Here is a 16,848-nt window from a genome sequence, read left to right on the forward strand (position 1 = left end):
TTGAAAACAATAATATTAGGACGTTGGTGTGCAAACTTAGTACAATGAATGTGAAATTTAGCAAATATTATTAAGAGATTGATGATATATCTTTTCTCTATATTTATTTTATCAATTTGTGAAAGGCCAAATAAAATATGTTGAAAGTTCAATTTACATGAGGGGTCAAGTTTGGTATTTATGAAATTATTTAAATCAATCCAAAATACATGCGAGTGGGTGCAATCCCAAAATAAATGACATATTGTTTCCTCTGCGTTGCTGCAAAAAGAACAAAGAGTATCAATATTTTTCTTGTAACAATCCACATGCTATACACAGCAAGCTATTTACAGTGATACGCGCGCTTCTAACGGCAAACGATAACACGAAAATATGCACGTTCACGTTTACGTCTTTATTCAAAACATTTCACTGGCTGGACGGGCCAAAATGAACCACCAATGGGTGGCCGTTGTTGTGACTGATAGGAAGAAGAACCAATGAGCGTGTAGTTTTCTACACGCGTAACGTAACGGGGACGTATAAATACGTCGGCACATCCCCCACCAAACACACTTCGCCCGCCGTCGTTTTCAGTGGACGTAAAATAGGAGCAATCAGCTGATTTTTTTTCCTTTCTTCACAGCAGTTCCTGGAGGTAAATATATTTGTAGTGTGTAGAGAATGTATGCGAGTTCATTCTTTCTATCGTATGTTTGTGTCTTTGGGTAGGGCTTCCTATTAACGAGTACTTTTCGGCTAGGTGGCTGGCTAATATGTAGGCTAGCTAACGTTAGCTTTAGCTAAAAATAGAACAATGGAGTCTAACCGTTAACGTCCCTGTTTTAACGGCAGCGCTCGCTCGGCGCAGGGAAATCAAAACATCGAAAAACAGCTTTAGTATCGCAGGTAAATATCGAGTAGTGGCCTCTAGTATACTTAACGATAGTTGGCATGCGGGCAGGTGTAGTTAATGTTAGTAAAGCCGATTCGGAGCAATGTCGCCTAGGGGTGAATTGACCAAATGTGAAAATGGCGAAGTGGAAAAGCGAACATTGGCAGGCCGGCCTGATACTGCCGTCGGTGGACATTCTTGTCGCTTGTCTCCCAGGTTGCCTCTGTTTACTGTTAGCCAATTAGCTTGGTAACTCTTAATGAAACTGTTAAGTGACTATGGGGCGATATATTATGACTTGTGAATGATAAGTCGATGTAGCGCGCCCCATTTGAGACTGCTGTTGAATTTATTTGGGCCTTGCTGGTGGGAGGCGGGGTGTGTAAACGGAGCGCACTGGAACACACCAGAGGCCTCCCAGCGGTAGGTTTTGTTATCGGTCAGCAGCGACAAAATTTCTGATGTAGTTGTATTCATTCTCTTCCTTCTCCCCAAGGTTACCCAAAACCAATCTTAACTACAAAAACTACACCACAATTACCACCTGACATGTTAGAAATCCCCGCGCTGCCAGGAAACGCTATTGACGTGTGGAGGTCCCATTCACACGGCAGCATTGCTAACAAATCTAGCGATCGCAGGCTAGAGTTGGGAGACCTGTGCGGGTTGATTTGATCCCGGGCTCCTTTCTCTTCTCATCTTTTGCGCCTCCTGGACTGTTACCCTTTGTCAGTGTCTTTAAACATTGCTGTTTTGTGTTTTAGCTAGTGAGAGATGGCCCGTACCAAGCAGACCGCCCGTAAATCCACCGGTGGAAAGGCGCCAAGGAAGCAGCTTGCAACCAAGGCAGCCAGGAAGAGCGCACCTTCCACGGGAGGAGTGAAGAAGCCCCATCGCTACAGGTATGCAGCATTTTAAGGTCAATATTGTTTCAAAATGACTTGCTCGCTTAATTTCGGCATGTTTAATTTACTCAACTTGTACTGATATCTAGGCCCGGGACTGTGGCTCTGAGAGAGATCCGTCGTTACCAGAAGTCTACAGAGTTGCTAATTCGCAAGCTGCCCTTCCAGCGTCTGGTGAGAGAAATCGCCCAGGACTTCAAGACTGATCTGCGCTTCCAGAGTGCGGCCATTGGAGCTCTTCAGGTGAGTAATGCATAACGTGGAGATGCTCTCCAAAATATCATTAGCTGTAGTTTCTGTTGACTTAAACATTGTTTCTGTTCCACCAACAGGAGGCCAGTGAGGCATACCTGGTGGGTCTGTTTGAGGACACCAACCTGTGCGCCATCCACGCAAAACGTGTCACTATCATGCCCAAAGACATCCAGCTGGCCCGTAGGATAAGGGGAGAGAGGGCCTAAGTGGCTAGTGGCAGCATTGGCAAGACAAATGATCCTATTTATCGTACTTAATCGTTTTTGTGGACATTTTATTTCTTTGGTATTTTTAAAAAATTCTTTTTGATTTTTGTATTGTATTTTAGGACGAGATAAATGCATCAGTCATTCCGCAAACCTGAATTCAGATTGAGGTAGTTGGAGATGGGTGTGCAGCAGAACATGGGATTATCTACTCGGCTCCATAATGGGTCATTTTTACATGTCAACAGTGGTTGGTGGGAAGCCCTACCACCTTTGAAAAGTCCTTTTGGTTCCTTGTGGGTATCAGGCTCCAGGTGAGGTGGGAGTTTTCTGAGGTGATGCTGAATTCTTCACATCTTCCATGGGGGTTGAGGGTTCCTTCATCCATCTACCCTTTTCCACAGTATGCCAGCATGTCTTGCACAACAGGTCTCTGTAGTGTCAGGGTATTGTTTATACAGTCACACTGTACACTCAGTGAGGTGCATGACAGCCCCCCTGTATTTTTCTGGACTGCTTTTTACATGTTATTTTTCCAACATAAAAATCTTGGCAGCTACATTTAATACTATTTATGAAGTGGTGTCACATGTCTTTCTATTAAAGGTCTTTACAAGTAAAGTCTTGCAGTGTTTACTTAATGTGTACTGAAACAACCAGACAATGATATGGTGTTGATATTCATCTTTATATACATACTGTACAGTTAATCACAATCACATCAAGTACAACAGGAAGGTAGTGTGAAGTGATTTGTCATACAAACCACTCAGTATGCTTGAAACCGGTGGCTGGGGGAAAAGAAAAAAACAAAACAGTGAGCTGAATACTTAAATTAACTTATAACCTCATAATTGTAGTATGCCTTACCAATACGGCAGACTATCTCCTCGCACTCTTTTACTGTACTGGCTCTCAGTGCTACACAACAGAAGCCTGTGGACTGAGGCGTTTCTGGGGAGTCTCTGTGAAAAGAGCCAATCATAAGCTTAGATGACATCTGGGTCCAGCCAATGACAACAGACCTGTAATGACTTGGGTATTGCATCACCAACATGATGTTTCTATGGAGCCATGAGACAGAAACATGCAGAGTGTGAGGATTACCATGAATGCATGGTAACCCTGCCATGAATACTTGGGCAAAGAAATATTCTAGGTCACTTAGCCATGTGCCTGCATGAGGATGTGCATGCTGTTTAATCATAGACTAGGGTTCAGCATAAAATGAGCTCAAAATACTTACGCTACACAGAAAGCAAATATTGTGTAGTCTGGTTGCCCATACCTCCCTACACATGAGATTTCTGGGTAGTGATGCTGGAAGAGCTCCTGAACAAAAACATGAGACACATGAAGACATCCTCAGTATATTTTGACAGAATGAGGTTTTCTCTGCAAATTCATGAGGAATACTGAGCATTGCCCAGAAATAGCACAGAGGGAGTCAGACTTGTTACTAAAGCAGGCAGCAGGCAGCATGAACATAAATAAGTAATGAATACAGCCAGTGCTTTACTCACCAGCTTAGTGTTTTTCTCTGTGCATGTTAAATGTGTTTCTTTCATGTCAAAGAGTACTTCCTGCGGGAAAAATGACAGACTGAGTGCATGATATTATGGACTATGTGTCCCAGATTAACATAACAATGTCCACATGCCCTGAGGCAGGTACTGCCTACCTTGCTAGGCTGGTTTTTCTGCAAGACTTGTGGGATTGCATGCTGCAACACCTCCTTGCCTCCAAACTATAAAAGCAGACCAGCTGTCAGTGTCAGAGAATTCTCTCACAAGACATGCACACTCACAATCTGACAGACACGTGATTGGATACACAACCATAAAGCACGCTACATAAACACAATAAATTTAAGTCACTGAGATCACAGGTATAGATCAAATTAGAATGCACAAACAAATATATATACCATTCCAATGTTTGCCTTTCCCAAGAACTGCACAATGTACACAATCCTGCTGAGGAGAGGTGGTTCAGTGTCTTAGCCGAGGGCAAAAATGGCATTCAAAATGTCACATTAACAAATATAACTGGAAACTAAAACTGATCAGTATCCTGATTAAACAGACAGGTCAGATTAGGTGGACAGGTCCAGTTGTGAACATGGGTTAACTTCAGAAGGTGGCAGCTGACTTGCCTTCCGTCTTTGAGACACTGAGACGGAGTGGGCCGCTGTTCCTCGTCCGCTGACTGCTGTGAAGACGCAGGGCCGAGCTGCAGCGTGGGGTTCTCCACCCTCAGGGCCCGCAGGAGCTTGATCAGGGGCCGATACACGCCTCCGTCACGGTCCCTCCATCGAAGGACCCGCATGGACAGAGGACGGCCCTTCAGCCGGGACAGGACCATGCCCGCCTGGGGAAATCAGAGGAGGCTAGTTTTGCAAATTGTAAACCATGGCATGTATCAGAACCCTTCATGGAACAAGTCTTAAGGCTGGAGATAAGCTGGATTTCTAAATTCAGTGTGCTTACACCCTATCTTAAATCAAATTCAAGTACTTTTCAAGCATTTTCAAGCTTTTCCAGCATCAAGGTTCAAACGCAGCTTTTACCCAGAGGCTGTGAGAAAGATGAACTCTGTGCCTCTCTAACCAGCCCTGCACTTTCTATTGTCTCTATGCTACTCTGTTCTTACAATGCTGCTTGTTTTAGCCATTACATTAATTATTTATTTTTATCTTTATCATAGCTTAGCTTGACAGTTATTAATTTGTATTGCTCTTGTACGCTGCTGGATCTGGGTACAAATTTCATTCTTATGTGTCATGTGTAAGAATGACAATAAACAAACCTGAACCTGAACCTTATGGGTGTTTATGGCTTCTCAAAATGATCATTTTACTTTTTCCTCACATTAAATCAGATGTTATCGTGCTATAAACAGCCAAAATTATGTTTAATGAGGGTATTCTACAGAAGGGAATTTAAAAGGGAGATTAAAAGAAAAAAAGTTTCAAGTTTCAAAATGTGTCACCGACCCAGCCATTTACTATGAAAGTAATGCAATTACAATTTCAAGCAATTTCAAGCACTTCATTACAAATCCAAGCAAACCTTGAAAATACCACGTTAAAATTCAGGGATTTTCAATGATTTTCAGCACCTGCACAAACCCTGTAAATTATATTAACCAAGGGTCTCACTTTGTGGCAATTCTTTCCTAGCTCTCAGGAAAACATGTGCCTGTACTAGTCTCAACTAGTTTGGTTTGTCTTAATTTTAACTTAGAGAATCCTGACTTCTTTTTAAAGTGGCAGTCCATAAGTTGTACTTTCTTTGTCTGTATATTTTATGTAAAGTGGTCATTGCTGTGGTATTTTTCCCATATATGATTTGTCAGTTAAACAGTGTGCCCTAGCGTGCGACATCTTTTTCTTAGGATTTTCTTTTGCTGAAGTTTGAGAATCTGCAGGTGATGTTCTTTTTCGTTTTTTGTTTTCTTGTGAGGATTTTCTCACCTGTCCATTCTTGGAATTCCTCAGGGAGATTCCGTTGATCTCATCGATGACATCACCAGGACGGATAAACTTGTCGACCTGAGCCTGACTGCCAGGCAGGAGGTCTAGGACGAAGACTCGCCCACTGAGATACCTGACACACACAGAGAGAACACTGAGCATGCATGGACGTCCTGTGCAGATGCACTGACATGTTGGGTAGAGACGCTGTTTGCAGAGCAGAGGATACAAACCTTAGCACCATCCCGATCTCCCGACAGGGCACTGCTTCATATGTCTCACATACCTGGGAGCACAAACCAAAACAAGATCAGCAGACTATTTCCCATTGTATATCACAGAAATTTCAGTACCTCATGCAAGCTGCTCCTTTTGAGTTGTTTTTTATGGATTTATGGGTTTATCATGGCCGCTAAAACTATAATAGCTCTGTGGTGTTGCGAGAAGTTGGCAAATAAAGTTCTACAGTGTCTTACTGGTAAGAGCCAGCTCTCGTCCAGAAAACTGCAGTTCTGTGTAAAAGATGAAGGCAGAGTCACAAAGCTTGATTACCTTCCAGAGTGAAAGATCCACCATTTGACTCTTGCATGAATGTAAATCACATTTTGGGTTATAACTTGACTTAGACATCAACTAAGACCTCTGTTGTTAGGAAAAAAAAAAGGTTCTGAAATGGCTGATGATTTGTAGCAATACATGAATAAACAGTATTTTGCAATGACAGTCTGTATATGTGGTATGTGTATATCTAGTATATACAAGGATTTGCTTTGACCTGCATGTCCAGCTTGAACTCCATCTGAGAGAGAACCAGCAGCAGTGACATGAAAGGCTCTGGAAGCAGGAAGGATATTTCACCATCAAGATTGTTGTTGCTGGCACACACTGTGAGTGCCAGCAGATGAAAACTATTTCTTTAGGATGCCTTAAGCTACTGCCAAGTATTTGGTGAAAAACAATCAGATAATGTAAAAACAAGCCTCACCCAAAAATTCCTCATTCCTGAGGATGGAGACGGCTGGGCTGTACCACTGCAGGAGAGCAAAACCACACAAACCCTCAGGATTATTTGAAGCAGAGTAGTGACTGGTAGCTCATTAGTAATGTCAGCAAACTGCATGTATTTTTAGTGCGTGTGAGCACAAAGGGGAAAGAAGCCATGTTGTATCCACCCAGCTACGCAGGCAATTAAGCCTGTCACCCTGCTTGTATTATTGCCATGCTCCAGGCATTAAATGATCTGAATTGCAAAGCAGATATAAAAAGTCAGACCTCGAGGATTCTGGGTGTGTGCAGAAGGTGCGCGATGAACTGTGGCAGGGCCTTGCGGCTGAGGGCCAGTCTGAGCAGGTAGCGGCCTCGGCCCTGAGCCGTGAGCAGCTTCCTGCAAACCCTGGTCTGCTCGAGGGCCAAAGACAGAGCAGACAGCCTGCACAAATACAGACATTAGTTCGGATTAGGTTTGTTTATAATACCGTAATTCTGTGAGGACTATAAAATGTCCCACATATCCATAGATGTTCTTCGTATTACCTGCCACAGGTGTCTTGATGGGGAATCTGCTCAAAACACTGCCAGTAGTCTCTGTGTATCAGACTGAGAACCGGCTCTGAGGGACACAACACACACAGTCACACACTGCATGATGATGATGATGATGATGATGATGATGATGATGAAATTAACTGAAAACATATTGCATACACTGTGAACCAAATGGGATGCATGCATGCAAGAGACATGAATGAGGGACACATGCAGGTGTCAGTGGGACACTCACGCTGCAGTCCCTTCCTGAGGATGAGCTCCAGCAGCTCGCAGCAGGAGGCGAGGTGAGGGCTGCTGTCCGTCACCGTGTCTCCATCTGACTGCAGGTTCAGCAGACACACTGCGAGGGGGGGGGGGGGGGGGGGGGGGGGGGGGGACAGAAACACACTCAGTCTGCATGACAGCGGCGAAAGAAGCGCTGCAGTTTCCAGGCAACCATCGGGACCATCACCTGTGACAATTTGTGATGTGTGACTGAGACAGACAACCGGCAGATCAGAGGGATTTGAGAGGATTTTATGGCAATATTTCTGCTTTTTATGGTGGAAATTTAAACTGCTGATCAAGAGTCAAAGTCTCTCATTTGTCAAGACATATAAGACGCGCAAACCTAACCCAAAACATAAATTATCAACCAACAGCAGATTATTATGTATTTTACCTTTGAGAGTCCCGAGAAGAGGGTCTTTGGGTGCCATATTGCAGGAACAGCAGTAATCAGGTGTACCTATCCTCCTGTCATTTAAACACCACACGACACGCACACTTCCGTGTATCACTACCACGGCATACCGAGACACTCTCCCTCCCCTTCCACCAGGACTCACGCAGCACAGAACAGCAGCTGGACGGATTACTGTTATTCCTGCTGTCTTTCAGCCAAAATCATTTAATCCGATCACCTGTTAGGCAAATCACCGCTCTCTGCGCCGCGTAAGGCGTTTCAATAATGTTATTAGGAAGCTTGGAGATAAAGTACACAGAGATATTAATTCCATATTGGCTCTAGCGACCTCTAGTGGTCTTCTTCCAAAATTGCGCCCTGGCGGCAACACCCTGAACATCATGCTGCTTTCATGGGAATAGAGATCAGAGGTCAGTCTTTGAAGCCAGGACCCTGGACTGGAGTAAAAGTACATTTGTTAAATCCCCCCCCCCCCCCCCCCCCCCCCCCCCCAATAATATATCAAGTTGTGCTGTGAATGAATAGCATAAATGTGCTAAAGGCATGTAATCAATGTTCTGATTAACCTGCTACCTGAAAGTGGACCTATAAGATTCTGATACATTAACGTTCAGTTGTGCAACAAAAGAAAACTGAAATATACAACAGTGCTAATTACTTACAAAGAATGGCAATTGCCAAGTGGTAACATATAATAATATATTACATCACTTTTATCATCTGTTTAACATGCCCATTTACCACTTATCCTTAACTCAAAATCACAGTATTTCCGACAGCACTTTAAGGCACCATTATTATGAATCTAGTGTATTTAACATGTATCCTATGTAAACTACGACCAAGCGTATTCATTAGCATACAAAAGAATGGCTGATTAGTTCAACACTCAAACACAAATGAATTCGCTTGAAATTAGTCACACATGAAACAGAAGCCCCTGCTCAATAAAGTAACCTTATCAATCAGCTCTTTAGCGTACTAGTGTTTGGCGACATTTAATTAAACCTCAGTGGAAATATAGCGCAGAATCAACACAATGTGACTCCCTTGGCAAAAAGGGGGGTTTAGGCTGCTCCGGGTGTTAACGCAAGCGCTTTGGCGGCCTCTAGTGTCATGTTTCCAAACTGCAGCTCAGCGGAAACGCCCGTAGATAAGAGCGCTCTCTGCCTTCCTGCCGCAGTTGGAGTGGAGGAAGCTGCGTGTCTGAGGAATGGCGCGGTACTAAATTACCCGGACTTTGGTGAAAGACACAAAGAGGAGCCACGCAACGCTCTTTGCTGAAAGGATACTAACAAGGTAAGGCTTACATTTCCCCCCAAACTTTCCCTATCTGTGACGGCATTCCTCATACAAACATTGAATTGAACCAGTGTCACAAGGAGCTGATTATTAAATAAAATAATGTTTTTGATTTATTACAGTGCTGTGCATGGAATATATTCGCATAAGGTAACTTTGTGTCTTTCTTAGCAGAATGTGCTGCTCCAACATTAGATTTTTGTCATACATTGCAGGCATAACATCCCACACCTAATCCAATTAAGTGCTCTTGTGGTTACTGTGAAATAATCCGTCTCCCATGAATAATGTACGCTGGTTGCTGTGCGCGGCTCACCGGTGTATTTGTTTTTGTTTTGTCTTGCAGACAGAGGTTGTTCTGTTTTAGCCTTAACATAGAAAGTCACTACCTGAGCTTGTGCACCGCAAAAACGCACGGGTGGTAATCCTGGATTTCTTATAATCTCTAAGCGACACTCCACCGCACAGCTCTTGCCATGTTCAAGCGCTAAAAATAAACCCTGCATCTTGATTGGAGATAATATGTAGCCTACACACACAAGTCTCCTGGTAGATTTTGGAGGTGCTATGCGGTGCGTATCCTCCCACCCCAAACTGCACTGATTGTGGAGCAATTTGACCCATATCGACTTAATTCGTTTACAGGCTCAGTTGGCCCAGCTGAGCAGCGTGTCCTTACCCTCTCCAACACGTGTCTTGGCCAGTGTGGGCTGAAGTTAATCCTCCAGTCATTTATATTTTTCACTCATGTCCCTGACACGTTGGTGAGACGTTTCAGGACAAAGCCAGAGGGCTCATTAACAATTAGTGATGGGATGGCAAATGAAGGTGGGTGACATCACTGATCACCACGGAGTAAATCAACAGAAACAAAAATCAGTGCTATTCTGAGAAATGCATTAATTATGCTTCCCCCCTGTCCTCATGCAACTTGCATTAGTCTGATGCTGCTTGCTATGACTAGGAATTTAGGTCAGTCAGATTTACATCTTAACTAAAAACCAGGGAAAATCTTGTTCCTCAGTCAAAACAGGAAACCTGATTTAGGTGGGTTCAGCCTTTATTTTGTCCCAGCTTATTGTGTCACAATCAAAGCTTATTGTGTCACAAAGTGTAAAACAATGACGTGATTTTCAGTGGCACGTATTGTGACTGAGGTCAAATAATTGATTATGTACAATGTGACAAGAGTAAAACTTTGACAGCTCTCAGTCCTGATTGTGAGCCTTTCACCTGATTGCCACAATTTCCTTGCCAACATCTTCAAACTCCCAGTGCTCTTTATTTCCCTGGAAAGTCAATAACATCGTCCTTTGGCACGGCCTCCACACCTCCACCTCCTCCGCCACATCACAGAAAGAACAGCAAATCCCCTCTGCACATCAAACTGTGCGTGCAGGGGCGGGCTGCTGATTCAACAACAATGGGTGCAACGCTTCTACCCCCCCACCCGCAGTGCTGTAAAAGCGCTCCGAGCTGCTGTCTCAGGTCTCCTTGGAATACATTCCCAATTTCAAGGCCGCGGTTAAGATGCATCGACCCACATGCGCGTCAGGAAATTCATGTCACTGCGTGGTCTCTCGCCTCTGAATTTCTCAAGGAGGCATTTCTCAAATCTGTCTGATGCCACGTTTTCCTATCAAGGCATGCTTCCTCTCTCCTTCCCCCCCCTCCTCACCCGGTGGTAGTTTGCAGTGCCTAATGAGCCCTCTGTGGACCTTCCTTGCAGAGCTGTGATAAAAGTTCTGCAGTGCTTTCTCCCCCCTCTCTCTCTCTCTCTCTCTCTCTCTCTCTCTGTCCCCCTCTCTCTCTCTCTCTCTCTCTCTCTCACGCACACACATTTTGCCACCTCTCATAAATTACCGCTTTCTGCTCTCTCATCGATTTGTGAGGGCGGTAGTAGCCCACTCAGCTGCAGTTCAGGTCCAGCTTTGACAGAATGAGTGCCAGCATCCTAAAGCTTTTTTATTATTGTACCACAGGGCATCGGGCCTCGCTCTCCAGCTGCCAGCATGATGAAGGACTGCCTGCAGTTCCTTATCGAGCCAGCCAAAAAGCTCAAAATCCGGCTGAAGGTAGGAGCAAACGTCACCGCTCAGTTCCCGTCGGAATCACTGTGGATCATTAATTTGCTGCAAGTGCTTCATTTGTGCACGTTATAGTGCGTGGTTCATTCTTATCTATGGTCCTTTTGTACCTTAACATTTTTTTTCGTTTGTGCCAGGAGTCCCGTAAACGAGTGAGACATGAAAAGAAAGAGCCGCTGGTGGAAAGTCAGCTATTTATCATGGAGCTGGCCCGAGAACTGAACAGAATTTGCCAGGTAGGCTCTCTTTCCTCCTTTCCCCTCGCTCTCTCACTTTCTCTGTTACACAAACATGTAAACCTCCAACGATTTTCCGTTTTTACCTTAGAGATCAAGCATCCTCAGCCACATCTGGACGACAGAGGATACCTGGCCTCCCCGTGTGTGTCGTGAGTTCATAATGGACTGGGCCGCCGTGCTAGAGAAGGCAGTGCAGGTGCAAAACACTGCCAGTGTCTATCCGATAATAATGCATTCCATTTATCTAGTATGTGGTTAGTTACTAAGTGCTTTTTCGATGTCCTTTATCTGCAGCCGCGGATCATCCTGACTGAGTACCAGTATGAGAAGCCAGAGAAGAGGGCCTGGAAGGACCACTTCCTCTGCATGCTGGAGTCAGGGGGCGAGTGCGACATGGGACCCCACAAAAGAGTCATCATGGACTGGACACGAGAGATTAAAAGTGGGCCTAAGGTGTGCACGCGATGGTTTATGTTCACAAGTGGTGCCTTGCTTCTGTCTGCAGCAGCACCTTGGCAATTCATACCAGACTCAGTTTGCCGTCTCATATCTGATAAAGATGATTAAGCCGAATTCCAGCCTTCACAAACATCCTCCTGTGTTCATGCTGGAGTTATGATTGCCCATGAGAAAAAACAGAAACCTGTGTATGATATTGCACTCTAACAAATCTCTTTGGGCAAATTGAATCGTAGGCAACTGGACTTGTATTTGTCTTAGGAAGACGTTTCGCCTCTTATCCAAGGGGCTTCATCAGTTCATGCGCATCGGTCTTTCTAGTCTGCACTCGTCTGATGAAGCCCCTTGGATAAGAGGCGAAACGTCTTCCTAAGACAAATACAAGTCCAGTTGCCTACGATTCAGTTTGCCCAAAGAGAACGATGACCTGGATAAATGAGAATATCCATAGACACTCTAACAAATGATATACAGTGCATTCAGAAAGTATTCAGACCCCCTTCACTTCTTTCACTTTTGTTATGTTGTAGCCTGATGCTACAATCATTTAAATTATTTTTTTCTCATTAATCTACACTCAGTACCCCTATAATGACAAAGTGAAAACAGAATTGTAGAAATTTTTTGCAAATTTATGAAAAAGGAAAAAATGAAATATCACATTGACATAAGTATTCAGACACTTTGCAACAACACTTGACATTTAGCTCAGGTGCCTCCCATTTCTCTTGATCGTTGCGAGTTGATTAGAGTCCACCTGTGGTAAATTAAATTGATTGGACATGATTTGGAAAGGCACACACCTCTCTGTAGAAGGCCTCACAGCTGACAATGCATATCAGAGCAAAAACCAAGCCATGAGGTCAAAGGAACTGCCTGTCAGGGCTCAGAGACAGGATTGTTGCAAGGCACAGATCTGGGGAAGGCTCCAAAATAATTTCTGCTGCACTGAAGGTTCCCAAGAGCACAGTGGCCTCCATAGTTCTCAAATGGAAGAAGTTTGGCACAACCAGGACTCTTCCAAGAGCTGGTCACCCAGCCAAACTGAACAGTCGTGGGAGAAGGGCCTTAGTGAGAAAGTAGTTACCAAGAACGCGATAGTCACTCTGACTGAGCTCCAGAGATCCTGTGTGGAGATGGGACAAAGCTCCAGAAGGGCAACCATCACTGCGGTCCTCCACCAATCTGGCAGAGTGGCTAGATGGAAGCCTCTCCTCAGTGTAAAACACGTGAAAGTCTGCTTGGAGTTTGCAAAAAAGCAGCTGAAAGACTCTCAGACTGTGAGAAACAAGATTCTCTGGTCTGATGAAACCAAGATTGAACTGTTTGGCCTCAATTCCAAACGTTATGTGTGGAGGAAACCAGGCACTGCTCATCACCTGCCCAAAACTATCCCAACAGTGCAGCATGGTGGTGGCAGCTTCATGCTGTTGGGGTGTTTTTCAGCAGCAGGGACTGGGAGACTGGTCAGGGTTGAGTTAAAGCTGAATGGAGCAAAGTACAGAGATATTCTTAATGAAAAACTGTTCCACAGTGCTCAGGACCTCAGACTAGGCCGAAGGTTCAGCACACAGCCAAGACAACACAGGAGTGACTTAGGGACAACTCTGTGAATGTCCTAGAGTGGCCCAGCCAGAGCCCTGACTTGAACCCTATCAAACATCTCTGGAGAGACCTGAAAATGTCTGTCCACCGACTGTCCCCATCCAACCTGGCCAAGTTTGAGAGGATTTGCAAAGAAGAATGGGAGAAAATCCCCCAGTCCAGGTGTGCAAAGCTTGTTGCATCATACCCAAAAAAACTTGAGGCTGTAATCGGTGCCAAAGGGGCTTCAACTAAGTACCGGGTAAAGGGTCTGAATGCTTAAATCAGTGTGGTATTTCAGTTTTTTCTTTTTAATAAATTTATAAAAAATTCTGCAATTCTGTCTTCTCTTTGTGTGTAGATTGAGAGAAAAAATGAATTTAAACGATTGTAGCATCAGACTGCAACATAACAAAAGTGAAAAAAGTGAAGGGGGTCTGAATGCTTTCTGAATGCGCTGTGGGTTGGACATGGATATTTAATTTCTCCCCTCTCTGCCTGCATTTTTCTGAAGCGCCCCATTGCTTACATTGTCCTCCTTGCAGCCCACTGTGTGGCCAGGAGAGCCTGTGTTGATGATGCTGGACGACCTGGAGTTCCAGTGGAAGAGGGGCCGTCTTCCCAACCTGCTCCCAGCCATGGAGCTCGTCATGCTGGCTGTGCTGAATGCCAACAACCCAGACAAGGTCTAGATCTCCATCGCATATTTATTTCACATTGAGGGCACACCTCGTCCCAGGAGGTGCAGAGGCAGCCCCACAAGTCTCTTCTCCACACAAGTATAGTAATATTAATGTGTGTGTGTGTGTGTGTGTGTCTTTTGTAGGAGGATGTGACCAAACAATGGCTGGTGAGAAAGCAGAGGAGCCAGAAGATCGGTAAGTGGAGCTTTGAGTGATTGTCTGGTTGACTTTTGATGAATTGGAGGGAGTGTTCTCATGTAATTTTAATAATAAAAGATGCACTCACTCAAAGACTTCACACAGCCCTTTGTATGTGCGAACTGGTATCAGCTGTAACCGTTTACGTGCACAGCAGCACAGAGCGATCATTGGTTTAATCATCAATCAGCTGACTGATGGATCAGTCAATCTCTTTAGCAGGAGTTAAAACTTGATGAGTCACATGAGCTGCAGCTAATTGGCACTGATTAGTGATTATATTATCATGCACACCAGCAACCTGGGAACGTGCCAGCTGAAGGGATTAGTGTGATGACTGACACGTCTCCAGGCTTTTTATAACCACAGTCTTCACTTGTTCTTCCAGATGCTATCCGCTACATCCCTCACAGCGGTAGGTGCAAATCCTGATCAGTGATTGATCGCATTATCTGAAAATGCAGTTTAAAGCAGATTGAAAACCTTTCCCCTCACTTTCTTTTCAGTGTGGAATTGGATTTGCGATGCTGCAGGTATGTAAACTATTCAGCTGCATCATCTGGATCCTTTTTGCATCTGTATTCCTAAAACCTCTGTCGTCTGATGTTACCATATTTCATCTTTTCATTCTGTTGCACAACTCCACAGAGGAAGTCACCCTGGACACAGAAACAGCCAACGGAGACCTGATCATCTCCGGTGACGAGAAGCGCATGCACTGCGGCGTGGAGCGCCGGGACGTCCCGCGGTGTGCACAGCGCTTCGACAGCTGGTGGTGCGCTCTGGGCCAAAAAGGCTTCTCCTCCGGACGCCACTACTGGGAGGTGGAGGTGGGGGATCGGGACTGGCGGCTGGGCGTGGCCAAGGCGTCCGCCCAGAGGAAGGGCTTCCGCTCGCTCAACACGGATACGGGCTACCTGACCCTTCGTCTGGAACGGGGCATGGATCTGAAAGCCCTGACGGTGCCCGCCTCTGTGCTACCCCTGAACCTGGTGCCCAGGAAAGTAGGGGTGTACCTGGACTATGAGCAGGGCCAGCTGTCCTTTTACGACGTGGAGAAGCGCTCTCACCTGTACACCTTCAACGAGGAGTTCACAGAGGAACTGTTCCCGCTGTTCGGGACCGTGGAGGTGGTGAAAGACCTGGTGATCAGGCCAGCAGATGCCAGGCAGCGCTGCCTCTGTCCCGGGCCCTGCCTCTGGACCTGAACCACCCCCCACCCCCACTCCTTGTACATAGCTCCTCAGTCCTTTCGCCCAGCAACCCAGTGAGACTATGCTTTGTTCTGGTCCATTGCTGGCACAATGACTAGCTTGAACTTTGTGTGTTAGTTCTGGGCTACAAGTCTGATCTTATTGGTGGGTTGCCTTGTGAGATTAGGAATAAAATCAGCCATCATTCTGCATTATTCTCTCCGTTGCTCTGCCTTCATGAGGATTTGTGTGATTGTTTGTACTTGTTGTAATGATGAATGTTATTTCTGTGCGGTGGAAACCTTGCATCTCCAAATTGTTAACTTTTTCAGCTTTTTTCAGCTTGACTCAATCCATTTTTGATAATATCCAGTGGGGTTTTGAAAAGGTTTCAAAAGCCCAAAGAGAATTTTCTCAAACCATAATCGAGCATGTGATCCTTTAACTGAAATGAAAACATTAAAACCACTTGAATTGGAGCTGCAACGTTTTCACTTGACCTCAGTGACAGGGAGCTATTATTATTATTATTATTATTATTTTTTTTTTTTTCATCATATTTTATTACTTTGAACATTTAAAACACTTGCAAACTGACTCCTGGAATGTAAATGTGTCAGTTGTGTTATAAAAGTGTGATGGTGCTGTGAAAGACTATGTGAGCTGCTACTCAAATGTTCTGTGCAGTTTTACAGTAGAAGTGATGGGGGGGGGGGGGCAAATAATCAGAGTGGGTAGACGGCATGCAAACAGTCAACTTTCAATCTGCTGTGTTCTCTTTGTGTCAACTTTGGCTGCAAATGTTTCTGCCATGCACACGCTTGAGTTTTGCAGTTGTGTTTTTGTTTATGGTATGTGCGCAATATTGGGATGGCGATGCTTTTTTCAAAATGTCAATAAATGAACGGTTACTGGTTAATCTCGTCTTCAGTGGTGGTGCATTCAGATGCTCAACACAAATCTGCTTATTTCAAATCTTTATTAAGTGCAATAAAACTGACATCAGATAAAAAAAAAAAATAAGACAATGCAAAAAGGTATTGCTCAAGTGTTAAAAAGAGTAACTGATGTTCATCAAAAGCACAGAAGTACTTGAATGTCTGTTTTGGTGCTTTTATAGAAAGTTCATCCAGTTATCCACTACAGCCTTTT

At 44.6% G+C, this 16,848-nt stretch overlaps 3 protein-coding genes across 6 annotated transcripts; 2 read left to right on the top strand and 1 right to left on the bottom strand.

Annotated features, from left to right (window-relative positions):
- The first annotated feature begins 515 nt into the window (after positions 1 to 515).
- LOC115377497 (histone H3.3) lies at positions 516 to 2,864 on the top strand. The gene is made up of 4 exons (XM_030077293.1): positions 516 to 640; positions 1,642 to 1,779; positions 1,872 to 2,025; positions 2,115 to 2,864. Exons 2-4 carry the CDS (start codon positions 1,652 to 1,654, stop codon positions 2,241 to 2,243), a joined length of 411 nt encoding a protein of 136 aa, XP_029933153.1. The 5' UTR covers positions 516 to 640; positions 1,642 to 1,651; the 3' UTR covers positions 2,244 to 2,864.
- A 48-nt stretch (positions 2,865 to 2,912) lies between these two features.
- Positions 2,913 to 8,178, bottom strand: LOC115377495 (uncharacterized). 3 transcript variants are annotated; one of them, XM_030077288.1, is made up of 16 exons: positions 7,928 to 8,178; positions 7,499 to 7,606; positions 7,252 to 7,327; positions 6,991 to 7,147; positions 6,704 to 6,749; positions 6,494 to 6,552; positions 6,195 to 6,230; positions 5,952 to 6,004; positions 5,719 to 5,851; positions 4,399 to 4,613; positions 4,171 to 4,216; positions 3,925 to 3,990; positions 3,767 to 3,826; positions 3,490 to 3,575; positions 3,114 to 3,208; positions 2,913 to 3,034 (listed from the first exon to the last, which is right to left on the bottom strand). In XM_030077288.1, the coding sequence occupies exons 1-16, from the start codon at positions 7,962 to 7,964 to the stop codon at positions 3,000 to 3,002; spliced, it is 1,308 nt and encodes a 435-aa protein (XP_029933148.1). In that variant the 5' UTR covers positions 7,965 to 8,178; the 3' UTR covers positions 2,913 to 2,999. The 3 variants fall into 3 exon arrangements, with proteins under 3 accessions (XP_029933148.1, XP_029933149.1, XP_029933150.1); XM_030077289.1 differs by lacking the exon at positions 6,195 to 6,230; XM_030077290.1 differs by lacking the exon at positions 3,925 to 3,990.
- A 918-nt stretch (positions 8,179 to 9,096) lies between these two features.
- On the top strand, positions 9,097 to 16,615 carry LOC115377496 (erythroid membrane-associated protein). Of its 2 annotated transcripts, XM_030077292.1 has the most exons (11): positions 9,107 to 9,250; positions 9,376 to 9,403; positions 11,236 to 11,328; positions 11,478 to 11,576; positions 11,668 to 11,775; positions 11,874 to 12,032; positions 14,168 to 14,308; positions 14,449 to 14,500; positions 14,892 to 14,918; positions 15,010 to 15,036; positions 15,152 to 16,615. In XM_030077292.1, exons 3-11 carry the CDS (start codon positions 11,266 to 11,268, stop codon positions 15,709 to 15,711), a joined length of 1,236 nt encoding a protein of 411 aa, XP_029933152.1. In that variant the 5' UTR covers positions 9,107 to 9,250; positions 9,376 to 9,403; positions 11,236 to 11,265; the 3' UTR covers positions 15,712 to 16,615. The 2 variants fall into 2 exon arrangements, with proteins under 2 accessions (XP_029933151.1, XP_029933152.1); XM_030077291.1 differs by lacking the exon at positions 9,376 to 9,403 and having other exon boundaries at positions 9,097 to 9,250.
- Positions 16,616 to 16,848: the final 233 nt, after the last annotated feature.

This window comes from Myripristis murdjan, chromosome 19, assembly GCF_902150065.1.
Source record: "Myripristis murdjan chromosome 19, fMyrMur1.1, whole genome shotgun sequence".
Classification (NCBI taxonomy): domain Eukaryota; kingdom Metazoa; phylum Chordata; class Actinopteri; order Holocentriformes; family Holocentridae; genus Myripristis; species Myripristis murdjan.

Excerpts from the sequence above, each read along its gene's own strand:
- LOC115377497 (XM_030077293.1), top strand. The coding sequence starts at position 1,652 with ATGGCCCGTACCAAGCAGACCGCCCGTAAATCCACCGGTGGAAAGGCG. Across the intron at positions 1,780-1,871 it reads AAGAAGCCCCATCGCTACAG|GCCCGGGACTGTGGCTCTGA; the intron begins GTATGCAGCATT and ends ACTGATATCTAG. Across the intron at positions 2,026-2,114 it reads CGGCCATTGGAGCTCTTCAG|GAGGCCAGTGAGGCATACCT; the intron begins GTGAGTAATGCA and ends TTCCACCAACAG.
- LOC115377495 (XM_030077288.1), bottom strand. The coding sequence starts at position 7,964 with ATGGCACCCAAAGACCCTCTTCTCGGGACTCTCAAAG. Across the intron at positions 3,991-4,170 it reads GAAAGGCAAACATTGGAATG|TTTGGAGGCAAGGAGGTGTT; the intron begins GTATATATATTT and ends CTGCTTTTATAG. Across the intron at positions 3,827-3,924 it reads AGAAAAACCAGCCTAGCAAG|GAAGTACTCTTTGACATGAA; the intron begins GTAGGCAGTACC and ends TTTTTCCCGCAG.
- LOC115377496 (XM_030077291.1), top strand. The coding sequence starts at position 11,266 with ATGATGAAGGACTGCCTGCAGTTCCTTATCGAGCCAGCCAAAAAGCTC. Across the intron at positions 14,309-14,448 it reads ATGCCAACAACCCAGACAAG|GAGGATGTGACCAAACAATG; the intron begins GTCTAGATCTCC and ends TGTCTTTTGTAG. Across the intron at positions 14,501-14,891 it reads GCAGAGGAGCCAGAAGATCG|ATGCTATCCGCTACATCCCT; the intron begins GTAAGTGGAGCT and ends TTGTTCTTCCAG.